Raw genomic sequence first — 14,137 nt, 5'->3', positions numbered from 1 at the left:
AGTGTAATGTGTATATGTGTGTGTGTATGTGTATACTCTGTCCCTTTATGTTGGTTAGTTTTATTCAGATCACTTAATTTTACCTACAATTTATTTAGTTTATCTAGATCTTCCAAATAGAATGAGAATCTTGGAGGGTAAAGACGTTATCTTGTTCACTACCACAAATCCAGATTCTAGTGGTTATGGTCATATTGTGGAGGCCGCTTTCCTTGTACCACAATCCTTATATATCTGTGGAGTCCCTTGACAGGGATTTTGTGTTCAAAGAAGAATTTGGCAACTGAAACTCTAAATGTAATTTTTTTATTATTTTATGTTTTTAATTTGAGAGGTAGACAGAGCTTCCATGTGCTAATTCACCTTCCAAATGCTGGCAATAGCCAGGACTGGGCCAGTGTCAAAGTCAGGATGCAGGATTGTAATCCAGGTCTCTCATATAAAGGGACAGGAGCCCAGTTAATTAGCCATCCCACTGCCTCTCGGGCTGTATATCAGCTGAAAGCTGAGGTCAAAAGTAGAGTTGTAAATTTAACCTGGTATCCCCATTTAAAACAAGTGCATCTTTTACTTGCTACGGTGTGTTGTTTATAAGTAAAATTGGCACATAAATATATGGGGGGACATTTTTAAGCATTGATTTCAAATGAAACAAAAGAAAGAAAGAAATATAAGAAAAAAATAAACCCAAAAGTTAACTTATGTGGCAACATAAATACTTCTTATTGTTCTTAGAGACAGTCTATCATTTCTATATGTTTATAATTTTTTTCTTAACTTTTATAATTTTGACATATTAGCATTTTCTAACAGTAGTGGTTTGAGATTGTAGCATACACTTTTGAATATGGTGGTTAAACATAAAATATCATAGAGAAAAATCTTATTTTGAAATTTGCCATCATTCTCCAAAAACTGCTAAAGGTTTTTGTCTTGCTTGAGAGTTTGATAACAGTTTTCAAGCACATTTAATAACCCTCTCTTCTTCTTAATTTGTTATTTTTATAAAGATTTATTTATTTGCTTGAAAATCAGTTTCAGAGAAGCAGGGTTGTTGGGGAGATCTTGGATCTGCTGCTTCACTTCCCAGATGGCTGCAGGTGCCAAGGCTGGGCCAAGCTGAAGCCAGGAGCTTCCTATGAGTCTCCCGTGTGAGTGGCCTTCTGCTGCTTTCTCAGGCCTTTTCCCGGGAGCTGGATCAGAAGTGGAGCAGCCAGGACACAGACCAGTGTTGATACGGGGTACTTTACCTGCCTGCCATACCACAACACAAGACTCCTAATTTTGTTATCGTCTAACGAAAGAAGACTATTAAAGAAACAGAAATTTAAAAATAAGTCAGTATCTGGAGTGAGCCCTTTGGAAGTGGTTAAGATGCTGTTTAGGACACCTTCATGTCATATCAGGATATCTTGGACTGAATCCTGCTCCACTGTCAATTCTAACCTCCAGCCAGCACACTTTGGGAGGTAGTAATCAATGGCTTAAATACTTGGATTTCTGCCACTGTAAGGGAAAAGATGCTTACTGTATGGGAGAGGTGGGTTAAGTTGCCAGCTCCCAGCTTCATCATGGCTCAGCCCTGGCTATTACAGACAATTGGGGAATGAATCAGTAAATGGGAGATAGCTCTCGCTTGCTCGCTCTCTGTGTCACCTTCTTCATCCACCCTTCTCTGTTCCCTCTGTCCTCTCTGTTGTGTGCACCTCTGTGTCAGCCGCTCAAATTAATAAAAACAAAATATATAAATATCTGAATTATTTTTTTTCAGTAAAAATTTGTAAATAGTCATTTTTTATAAAATGCTTGAAAATTCACCTCTAGCCCATTAGGCAGTGAATTCAAAATGAAATAAGTAAATAAATACCAGAAAAAACTACGCTCTGAGTCACAGAACTCTCATATTTTTATCAGTGTTGTAATTAGAAAAGGTTTAACATTTCATCATGAAAATGTTGAATAGTCACATTCGCTGTTATAATGTCAGAAACTGTCATGTATTTTTAAATGTAGTCTCCAATGGTTACATGCGAAGAATCTTTTAATTAATTTTGTTAACTTCATTACAGTGTTCTGCATTGTATACTTTAGAATTAATACATAAAGGCCCCAAATCCCCCAGTGAGCATTTCATTTGCCCCCATCCTTCTTAATTTTAAAGACCATCATTGGAATACTGAGTTCATAATAACATTTCCATCTACTTAATTGAGTAAATGCATCTCATGCAGATTAGCCATAGTTATTTTATGCTGCCTATTTTTCATGACTTAATTGGTAATCTGCACTCCTATCTGCTTTACATCTTAGATTATGCAGATTCTCAGAGGGCTGGCATAGGACTACTTTTGAGTAGGGTGTGGTGGTTTTATTAAAATGGTATTGTAAGAGAGAAAGTTTATAAAATGAGATTTTTTCTTTAAGTATCCTTCTGAAGAGTCTAGTTATGAGTTTTATTTAAGAGACATGACTCCTGATAACTTGCAATGAAGCAGGAGGAAAAAAATAAATGACTTTGTTTATAAAGATGAAAATTTAGAGAGAAAAGGTGGTAGGACAGAAGTAGAACATGTCCTTCCCCTTTGCTCTATAGCTTGTATGATTAAAACAAAACGAAATTAGATAATCAGAACCATGCCATCAAATATTTCTTGTCTCTAGAAATAGTGTGTCAAGGTATTATGTTTTGCCTGTTGCTTTATGGTCTCCCCTGCCATAAACTAGAGCCATAGTCCTGAAAGTTTATATGAAGACAAAAAAAAAAAATCTAAATAATAGTATTTTATCTGAGATCCTTTATTCTAATAACGATGTAACTGAATTTTTAAACTTACAGAACTCAAATTCACAATACCCTTAATATTTTAAATCATAAAGGTTTATATATGAAGATAAAATGTGATCTTAGTTTCCCCACTGCAATTATTCAAGAAAAATTTTATCTACTTAAATATAAAACCATTGATGTCTATGGATTTAGCAGACAGGTGATTTATTTTGTTTTGTTTTTATCTAAGAGACAGATTTACAGAGATGTTTCGTTCAATGATTCCCTCCCCAACTGGCCACAACCTCTGGAGCTGAGCTGACCTGACGTAAATGTGAGAGCCAGGAGCTTCTTCCTGGTCTACCATGTGGGTTCAGTGTCCTAAGAACTTGAGCCATCCTGTGATGCTTTCCTAGCCCATAAGCAGGAAGCTGGACCAGAAGTGGAGCCAGCTGAGACTTGAACCGGCACTCATACTGGTATTGCAGATGGAGAATTAGCTTGCTGAGCCACCATGCCAGCCTAACTTATGTTTTTATATGCCTTGTTTATAGAGCATAGAACAGTGCTGGGCGTGTGATAGGTGCACAGTGAATACTTGGTGAAATAAGGAATTTCAAAATGCTGTATTCTTTGCCACTCTCATAGCTATTGAAACAGTTGGATTAAAATGCTTCAGCATCTCTTACAAAAGTATCTGTTATCTCTTACAACAAATATTGTTGGTGACAACACAACTCCATATCCTTATTTCTTTATGTGAGATAAGGTCCTTTTGAATCCATGTATGATGTTGTCACTGGTATTTTTAACACATTTTCACCTGGTAAAAACAGACTCAGACCTTGGTACTCAGATACAGATGTGGGTGATCCAAGCTGCATCTTAACTGCTATTCAAAGTATTCCATCTTAAGTTTTTAAGCTGTGTAGATAGCTCATCCTGTGCTTACCTGGGCTGGGGATGATGAAACATTTTTATGTGGTTATTTGTCATCTGTGTGTGTCTCTTCAGTGACATCTATCCAGACACCTTTTTCACTGCTTTCTAATTGGATTATTATTTTTCTTACTGTTGAGTTTTTGAGTGTCCTAGATATGAATCCTTTATCAGATTTATGGTTTGTGAGTATTTTCTCACAACTTAAAACATCTTTTTATCAAACAGAAGTTTTAAATTCTGATGAAGTCCAACTTAACTGTTTCAATTCTGTGTGTTTTGCTTTGATCTAATGTCTCCACTTACATTGTTACTGAAGTATCTAGGATAAAATATTTATCATTTAGGTTTTTTTTAACTTACATATAAACCCTTTCAGGACTGTGGCTTCCTTTTCACTTGCCTCTTCTTCAGTTGTGAATTCACTAGACATACTTTTTTTAAGCCCCATTTTACTCTCATAGGTCTTGACTGACACATCTTGTGACCATACTTCTACCAGTCTTATGTCCATGACCACTAAGACAATCTTGGGAGACTATGGCTTCATTCTATAACTCTTCCTCCTAAAACCATCTGCATTGCCCTTAGTGTTCTAGCATACACTTCATATCTGCTGTAGTCTTTAAGCATTGTGTCTTTCCAAATCTGCTTCCACATTTCATGTATTCTTATTGCAGCACTCTAACTTATCATTTCCTATCCTCATCTTAGACTTTTTTCATACATATGTAACAAAATGCCTGAGGCTGGGTAATTTATAAAGTACTAAAATTTATTTCTCACAGATAATGGAGGCTGTGAAGTCCAAAATCAGTCTGGCAACAGGCTTAGTGTCTGGTGAAAACCTGCTTCCTCTTCTGAGATGGTGTCTTGGGGCACATGTTGTGGTATTGGAAGTTAAGTCAGTGCTTGGAAAGTCTACATTCCGTGTCTGAACTCTTCTGGTTGAATTTCACCTCTAATTACCAGTTAGCTTTCTGTTCAATGCTGCTAGTACTTGGTTTCTAACTACACACATGGGAGATTTTGACAGAATTCTGGGATCCTGTATTCTACCTGGCCTAGCTCCAGCTGTTGTGGGTATGTGGCAGGTGAACCTACAGATGGACAATCTTACTATCTTAGAAAAAAGAAAAAAAGTGGCAAAGTGTTAGTTCCTCACATAGTGGAAGGATTGGATGATAACTGAATTCTGTGAATAAAACAAGTTAAGGGAATTTCGCTCATGACCTAATCAATCCCTACAAAGTGTACCTCTTGAGATGAGTTCAACATGAATTTTGGAGAGGGATATGTACCTTCCAGCCATAGCAGTGATTTCCTCTTTTTATACTGCCTCTGTATAAGTTTGGTATCAGGCTGTCACCATTACATAGTAAACTGGGAAGTACTCTTGTCAATTTTCTGGATAAGATTGATGAGCGTTAGCTTCAATTTTTCAAGTATTTGGCAGAATTGCTTGGTGAAGCTATGTAAGTGTGTATAGTTATATTTAAATTTCTTACATAGTTATATGGATGCTCCAGTACCTGTTTCATGAATGTGTTGGGATGATTTGTGTTTGAGTAATTGCTTCTTTTCAGCTATACTGTCAAACTTGGTGTCTAGTGTTGTACATCCTGTAGTGATTTCTTGTCTTTCAGTGCTAATATTGCTAACTTTTATCTACTGTTTTTTTCTGTCAGTTTTGCAGATGTCCATCTTTTTATGGATGTTTCATTGATTTGCTGTTTTTATTTTCAATTTGATTTATACTTTTAGTTTCTGCATTCTTCCTGCTTTGGGTTTGTATCCATCATCTGTCTTGTTTCTTGTTATGGAAGTCTAGATCATTAATCATAGGCTTTTTCTCTTTTTAATATAAGCATTTGGTGTTATTAGCATCTTCTTAACTTCCCCCCCATATTATGATGTATTTTCATTTGCTTTAGTCCTTTGTTTTTTTCTTAAAACTGCTACTGAGTCCCATTGATTAGCAGTGTGTTTTCTAGTTTGCAGAGGGATCGTCGTCTGTTACACATTTCTGAAATCTGATATTTATGTGGCTACTCCTGCCTTCCTTTGATTAATGTTTGTATGTATTGTCTTTTTCAATCCTTTTCTTTTCAGACTACTCACAGTGTCATATTTGAAATAATTTTCTTAGAGATAGCATATACATAATTCATGATTTTTCATTTGCTCTACTGATTTCTGTCTTTCATTTGCTATGTTTAGACTATTTGCATTTTATGTAGTCAGTGATAGGTTAGGGCTTATGTCTTTCAATTCATTTTTCACTTCTTGTTATTCATTTCTATTCCCATCTTCCTATCTTCCTTCCTTCCTAAGAGTTACGTGGTTATTTTTTAGAATTCCATTTTGATTTATAGAGTTTTCTAAAATATATCTCTTTGTATAGCATTTTGTGTGGATTAGCCATTGTATACTGTGTAATAACTTGACACAGTCTACTGGTGTCCACAATACCAATTCAAGTGATAGAAATCTGATCTCTATTTACATCCATTTGCCTCCCCCATTTATAATACAGGTGTCTTAAACATTTTCTCTACATACGTTGAAACTTACAATCTTCATTTAATAGTCAAAATAAGTAGAAAACCTAGAAAGAATAAGAAAATTCTAACATCCTTACCGTTTTCATTCTTTCCTATTGCCTGAACTTCAAGATATTCTTTTATGATTTCCTTTCTTTTTAGAGAACTTCTTTTATCTGTTATAGCAGAATAAGCTCACAGTGGATAAAGTCTCTCTGCTCATTGGAAAATGTCTTGCTTTCCTTTTTATTCCTAAAAGATATTTTCACTGAGTATAGCATTACTAGGTGACAGTTACTTCTTTCAGCCTTTGGAAAACCTTGTTCTGTTTCCTTAGGCCTTCGTGGTTTTTGATACAGATCAGCCGCCAGGGAGGTCTTGCTTCCTCCTGCACTGAATTTATTTTCCTTTATCCTTAGTTCTTAAAAGTTTGACTATGGCAAATCTTAGCAAGGATTTGGGGTTCATTCATAACTTTTCATCAATAAGTTTCTAGATTTTGCCAACTTTGGCAATTTTTAGATAATTATTTCTTTGAGTTGTCTTTCAGCCCTCTTTCTCTCTTTGTGGAACCTTAATGGCGTGAATGTTAGATGTTTTGTTAGAGTCCCTATGACTCTACTTTGTTAGTTTCATTTTGTTTTTGTTTTGTTTTTTAAATTTTCTCTTTTTCCGAGTGTAAAATTTTTGGTTTTCTATCTTCATAATCACTGATTCTTTTATTGATCCTCTCAGGATATGTTTCACTTTGATTTTTCTATACATCTGCTAAGACTTTTAAACTAAGTATGTTCCTTGTTGCTTATAAAACCATTGCTTTTTAACTGCTTTAAATCCTAGTAAGATAACTCAGATATCTTTTTCTTGACTTCTTTCGATTGTCTTATAAAAATTGAGAAATTGTTGGTTTTATTTTTGTGTTCGTTTATTTTTAAGAAGTGGAGGGAGAGAGAACAGTGTGACAGCAAGTGCTCCTAGCATGTTGCAGTGGCTGGCGTGGGCCAAGTCAGGGAGCCCGGAGAATTCAATCCAGGTCCTGCACATAAGTGCCGATAACCCAGTTTGTGAGCTATAAAATACTGCACATGTTTTCTTTGACTTGAGATTTTCTGGTGGCTGCGGCCTGTCCTGAAATGTGATTCATGTCTTGGCTCTTTGCTTGTAGATGCAGCTCTCAGCTAATGCGCTTGAGCAGGCAGTGAACAGTGATTCAAATAGTTGGATTCCTACCATTCCTGTGGGAGGCTCAGCTAGAGATCCTGACTCATGGCTTTGACCTGGTCCAGCCCCAACAGTTGTGGCATTTGTAGATGAACCAGCATGTGGAATAGCTTACTGTCTTTCTGTTTCTTCCCACACATGAAATGGCTCACTGTCTTTTCTCTCTCTTCCCCTCTCTCTGTCAGTCTTAAATAGTTCTTTTTAAAAAAAAAATTATTTATTTTTATTGGAAAGGTGGTTATACAGAGAGGAGAGACAGAGAGGAAGATCTTCTGTCTGATGGTTCACTCCCCAAGTGGCCGCAACAGCTGGAGCTAAGCCAATCCGAAGCCAGGAGCTCTTCTGGGTCTCCCATATGAGTGCAGGGTCCCAAGGCTTTGAACCATCCTTAACTGCTTTCCCAGGCCACAAGCAGGGAGCTGGATGGCAAGCAGGACTGCCAGGATTAGAACCGGCGATGATATGGGATCCTGGTGCATTCAAGGCGAGGACCTTAACCACTACGCCATTGCACTGGGCCCAAATAAATATTTCTTAAAGATCCTAGATTTTTTTTTCCTTGAATGAATTATAACACATGATATGCTCATTACCTCCCAAGTGCATGATATCTGGATTTATAAGTTCACATTTGGAAACTGCGGACATGAATAGAGTTGTATCAGTCCTGTTCACTTGTGCATGTTTTCATGCAGGGCATTTAGTTCAGAAATACTGTTTTTGGATACAAATGTGAAAATCTGCCATGTTCGAGTTACTAGATGTTATAACCTTGTCCCTCTTAATAAAATAGCACTGAGTCATCTTGAGTGTTTACTAAAGAATTAATTTTGATTTAAAAATAAGTACTTTCAGATTTATTTTGCATACATTTTTATATTTAGACCCATAACTTTATGTAAGTAAATTATGTTCATAAATGGTGTTTTTACTGTTGTATTCCTTTTTTAAACTTTATATAAGGTGAACAAGTTTCATGTATTTCACAATACAGATTAGGAGCATCATGATGCTTTCCAAAGCTTTAACAAGGCTATAAGCAGTCATCAGACCTCAGCATGTCTGTCTGCCTCATACACATTACATTGTTTGTACTCTGTGTGTCATTTACAGCAGATCAGGGTAAATATATGATACTTGTGTTTGGGAGGTTAGCTTATTTCACTAAGTATAATGTTTCCTAGTTGCATTCTTTTTGTTGCAGAAGACAGGATATCATTCTTTTTCAAGGGATGAGGTTTTTCCATAGCATGTTTTACATCACGTTTTCTTTATCCAGTCATCTGTTAATGGACACCTGGGTTGATTCCGTATTTTAGCTATTGTAAATTGAGCTGCAGTAAATGTGGGTATTCAAGTAACTGTTGCAGGTGCTGATTTCATTTCATTTTGCTTATATGTAATCTCAGGTGGGGTAGCTGGGTCAGGATAGACCTATCTTCATATCTCTGAGGAATCTTTATCCCGTCCTCCTTAGTGGTTGTATTAGCTTACATTCCCAGCAACAATGGGTGAGGATACTTCTTTCCCACCTCCTTATGAGGATTCTTCTTTCTCCTTTTTGAGGTTGGCCACTCTAGCTGGTGTGAGGTGAAACCTCCTTGTGGTTTTTTCCTTGCATTTCCCTGATGGCTATTAATCCTGAGCATTTTTTAATGTGTCTGTCACATTTTTTTTAATGTGTCCTTTCAAGATATGGTCTATGAATTAAATAGCAAAAATTCTTTCTATTCTTAAGAATTCTCAATACTTTGTTCTTTTAAACCTTTTTTTTAGAACAGAAGAAAGTTAAAGTCAAAAAACCAAAACCTGAATTTCCTGTGTATACACCTTTAGAAAGTACATATATTCAGTCCTATGACCATGGAACTTCTATAGAAGAAATTGAGGAACAAATGGATGATTGGCTGGAAAACAGGAGCAGAACACAGAAAAAACAGGTAAATAAAATTTAAGTGCTTGTTTTAATTGGGTTAAAACATTTACAGAAAACTACATAAAGGTTGGTGAATTATGATGCAAATTATCATGATGTAACCCCAAAGTTACCATCACTAACACCATGAACTAGAACTTGGGCAGTGTGCAGAGCCTCCGTCATGGTGCCTCCTGGTCACTGCCTGCCTTTTTCTCCACAGAGATGAGCACCCGGGCCTCTAACACCATACATAGTTTTTCTGTTTTTCCAAGTTTATAAATGGAATCTCCTCCTGCTTATTCCTTTGTCTTACTTCCTCTGCTCACTGTTATCTTTGTAAGATTTATCCATGATTGTATGTTACAGAAATTTATTTACATTGCTGAGTAATGGTTCATTTAGAAATACAACATTTATTTTTGTTGGATAAAGATAATACCTCTGATTTTCTGTTACAATGAATACTTTTCTTATAAGCATTTCATGCATGTTTTAAAATAAAAATATGAGTACACTTCTATTTTTAAAGTTTAATTTCAGGATCACTGTTCGTAAGTTAGTATTTCTAAATGGTTTGCAAAAATATTTGAATCTATACTTTAGCAAAATACAAAAGTTTCAATTATTGCATGTTATTGGCAACACTTGACTAAATTTCCTATGTTTTAACTATCTGGTAGGTATGTAATTATGTCCCATTATGGTTTAATTTGTGTATTCTTTTTTGAGATTGAACTTATCTCTTACGTTTACTGGACAGTGATATCTTCTTATATGAAATCCCTTCCTATGTCTTTTTTAATTGGTTGTCTCCCTGTCTTTTTTGATACTGGTTTGTAAAGCATTCTCTCCACATTTCACAAATGAGTCTCTTGCATGTAAGTTCTTGCGCTCTGATTTGGCTTTTTACTTTTGATGGTGTCATTTGATGACCCGAAGTTACTAATTTTGATTATGAGTTTTCCTGTACTTGACACAATTTTGTGTATTTTTCTTAAAAGATTTAAAAAAAATTTTTTATTGCAAAGTCAGATTTACAGAGAGAAGGAGAGACAAAAAAAAAAAAATCTTCCATCCACTGGTTCATTCCCCAAGTGGCCACAATAGCTAGCTGATCCGAAGCCAGAAGCCAGAAACTTCTTCCAGGTCTCCCATGCGGGTGCAGGGTCCCAAAGCTTTGAGCCATCTTCGACTCCCTTCCTAGGCCACAAAAAAGGAGCTGGATAGCAAGTGGAACATCTGAGACATGAACCAGCATACATATGGGATCCTGGAGCATGTACCTGCAAGGTGAGAACTTTAGCTACTAGGCTGTTGTGCTGGGCCCTATCATGTGTGTATGTGTGTGTGTTTTCTACTTCAAAGTTACAAGGCTATCTGTAGCATTCCAGAAGCTTTAATGTGTAAACATTTAGATTAGCAGTCCTATAGATTTTTCATTAATGATAATGTTTAATCTTTTTTTTTTCAAGTTTTTTTTTTTTTGAGCCAGTTGGCCAGTTAACGAAAAGACAAGTTTCTACAAATGTCACTTTTGTCTTAATCCAAGTGCATCAAACTATGTTTCTAGGTGTTTTATTCCACTAATTTACCCATCCTCATTCCAATTTCAGTTATTCTTAATCATGGTGGTTTTATCATAGATGTCTAACACAGTGATTTTACAGTTTTGTTCTCCAGCTTATGTTTTCATATAACTTTTTAAAAATAATTTCTGGGCCCAACACGGTAGCCTAGTAGCTGGAGTCCTTGCCTTGCACACACCAGGATCCCATATGGGCGTGGGTTCTAACCCCGCAGGCCCGCTTCCCATCCAGCTGCCTGCTTGTGATCTGGGAAAGCAGTTGAGGACAGCCCAGGGCCCTGCGCTTGCATGGGAGACCCGGAGGAGGTGATGGGCTTCTGAATTCTGATTGGTTCAGCTCCAACTTTTGCAGCCTCTTGGGGAATGAATCAATGGACAGAAGATCTTCCTCTCTGTCTCTCCTCCTCCCTGTCTATCTAACTTTCCAATAAAAATTAATAATAATAATAATGTGCCACTTTCAATAGATTTTTCAGCTGAGGTATTTTATTATTCTATATATTCATTATTATTCCAATCAAATGTTTTATAGGAGCTGACATCCACAATTCATGAGTAAATTTATTAGCTTTGATCTCATAGTTTCCTTTTAATAATGTTGCAGCAATATATTGCAATTTTATGTCTGCATAGTATGCATTGTTTCTTCAGCTGGGTATATTGTGTTTTTAAATGACATTGTAAAATAATGTTGTATGTTTAGTTTCACTTTCTAGTTATATAACATAAAAATACAATAGGGCCAGAGGAAGGGGTGGAGAAAGTATTTAAGGTGCTAGTTTGGATACCTGCCTCTCATATCATATTGCCCAGGTTTGCGTTCCATTCCTGATAACCAATTCTGACTTCATGCTAATGTGCACTGTAAGGCACAGATCCCTGCCACCCACATGGAAGACCTGGACTGTGTCCTGGGCTCCTGGTCCAGCCCTAGCAGATATTTGAAGAGTGATACCTCTGTATCTGTCTGTTATTTTATTTTAATATGCATTACAAAGATAAGGGGGTTGCAGATCCACCTTGCAGGACCTCCAATTAGGATGGAGAGGGTTGGGGGTTGGGGAAAAGTGAGTGAGGGAAATATTTTCATTTTCCCTCATATGTTTGGGGCTTGAGGGGAATTCTCTGTTCCTTGCTGTCAGACTGCATCAGCTCCAGAGTACAGAGATGGTCATTTGGTGTTGCGTTAGGTCTCTTGGTGGGAGGGAAGAATGGAGAATGTTCCAAGGATATTACTTGAGTGATCTCGATTATTCTGAGAAGTTGTCAGCTTCCTTACACCATAGGAAAAGGAGTCTTTCTAAGGCCTCTTGGCTTCATGTCTACCTCAGTGTGTCTAAGTGCATGCTGTCACACTTGGCCTGGAGTGTTACTTAGCCTACCCTTCTTTCCATCTGCAGAGATACTCAAAGTCTTCTGTTGGCTTAGATGAACCAGCTGTCTTGTCTTTTATGTACATCTGGGTATGCTCTCTAGCATGAGAGTCAGCAACTGCTAACTCAGTTCTGTAACATTTGCTCCAGGACCAGACCACATGTCTGTGTGTGATTTTCCCTGAGGTGGGGGATTGAGTGCAGCCACCCAATTGTGGACCCCTAAAACCTGACTTGGGAGGTCCTCAGACATGGCTGTGTGTATCCCAGGCACAGACCAGCCCTACATCAGCCCACTTGCATATGGGAGTGATTTCATCCCCACATGCATGGGGAATTCATCTATATGGCCAGTCCTGCCCTCAGCCCCAATTCACATGAACCAGTTGGTCCTGCAGCTAGTCCAGCCCAGTACATCCCATGCACCAATGGGTGCTGTGGCCTAGTTGAGGTGACCGTAAAGATTTCCTGCCAGTCTAACCCCAGTCCTGACTTCTGTATGTCAGTGGGTACTGCAGCCTTTTTGAACCAATGCAGAAGAACCCGTAACAGACCTTCCCAAGTCCTCATTCTTACACATGTCAGTGGATACTGCAGCTAAGTAATCAGGGGGCCTCCCAGCCCTGGATTTTGCACATGCCAGCCAGAGCTGTAGCCCAGCCCAGTAAGGCATACATCCATAGATGCTGTAACCTAGACAAAGTGACCCAAAAGAACTCCCACGAGGCCCATCACCCACCCTTGCTCCAAACTCTCACTAATACAAACTATGACCAGCCCAGCCAAGCTCAGCTGATCTTCAGGCCCAGTTCCCTGGGCCTTTCTAATAAAATAAAAGTGAGCAAATATATAATTAAATATGTTTGAGTATTGCATAACCAGCCAGTGTCCAAAAATCCTTCTTAATTTATTTTTTAATTCTAGTGGTTTTCTGTGAATTATGCATTTGTTCTCTTGATGATTTACATATTTATTTATTTCAAAGAGATTTAGAGAGAGAAAGGAAGGAGGGGAGCCTAGCTATTTGGTTAGTTCCCCAGATGGGTGCAACAGTCGGGATATCTCAGGACAAACCCTGGAGGCTAGAATTTAATCTAGTATCCCATTTAGGTAGCAAAGTCCCAAGCACTTGGACCATCTTCTGCTGTTTTCCCAGGCACACTAGCAGAGAGCGGGATCAGATGTGGAGTTCTAAAACTTGAGCTGGTACTCGTATTGGATGCTGAAATTACAAGTAGCTATTCAGCATGCAATGCCACACTGCCAGCTCCTAAAATAGACAATTTAGATCTGTTTTCTGGAAAATTACTTACTTCCCTCAAGCATGTTTTTGTATTTATTTCTGTGTCCTTTTATATAGTCTACTTATCGTGTCTTGTTTCTTTGCAATATTTTGTTGAAAATTGGATATTTTGAGTATTATAAATTATACACTCTAATAATGAGAATTCTGTTCTCCAGGATTTGGTGTGATATTGGACTTATTGTACTTACTGTTATTGGGAGTATTTTTATTGCCTTTTCTGACCTAAATCTGTGAAGTCTTTTTTTTTTGTCTTGAATGGCCACTAATGTCTCTGTTAAACTAATTTAATGATCAACAAATGATTTTACACAGATTTTCTTAAATGCCTGGAACCAAAATTATTCCAGTCTTTACCATGGGCTTTCTGTGTGTAGCGCTTTGCAACTCTGTCCTGTCGTTTGCCTCTTTCTTACAAGAGCCTTAAAATATCAATAGCAGGCGAATCCTTCCTGCCCATGTGCATGTGTGCCTGCAGCCATAAGTAT

The 14,137-nt window shown here is 37.4% G+C and overlaps 1 protein-coding gene across 2 annotated transcripts in view; it reads left to right on the top strand.

The window, feature by feature from the left end:
• The window catches only part of DNAJC1 (DnaJ heat shock protein family (Hsp40) member C1), a 145,603-nt gene that overhangs the window by 77,366 nt on the left and 54,100 nt on the right, over positions 1-14,137 (top strand). For both annotated transcript variants that reach the window (XM_040968214.1, XM_040968215.1), the window contains one exon: positions 9,247-9,410. In XM_040968214.1, the coding sequence (XP_040824148.1) occupies positions 9,247-9,410 (164 nt within the window). The remainder of the gene's footprint in view (positions 1-9,246; positions 9,411-14,137) is intronic.

The sequence above is a fragment of the Ochotona curzoniae genome, unplaced genomic scaffold (genome assembly GCF_017591425.1).
Source record: "Ochotona curzoniae isolate NIBS_2020 unplaced genomic scaffold, NIBS_Ocur_1.0 scaffold_4683, whole genome shotgun sequence".
Lineage (NCBI taxonomy): Eukaryota > Metazoa > Chordata > Mammalia > Lagomorpha > Ochotonidae > Ochotona > Ochotona curzoniae.
This window is presented reverse-complemented; position numbering and strand designations above follow the sequence as displayed.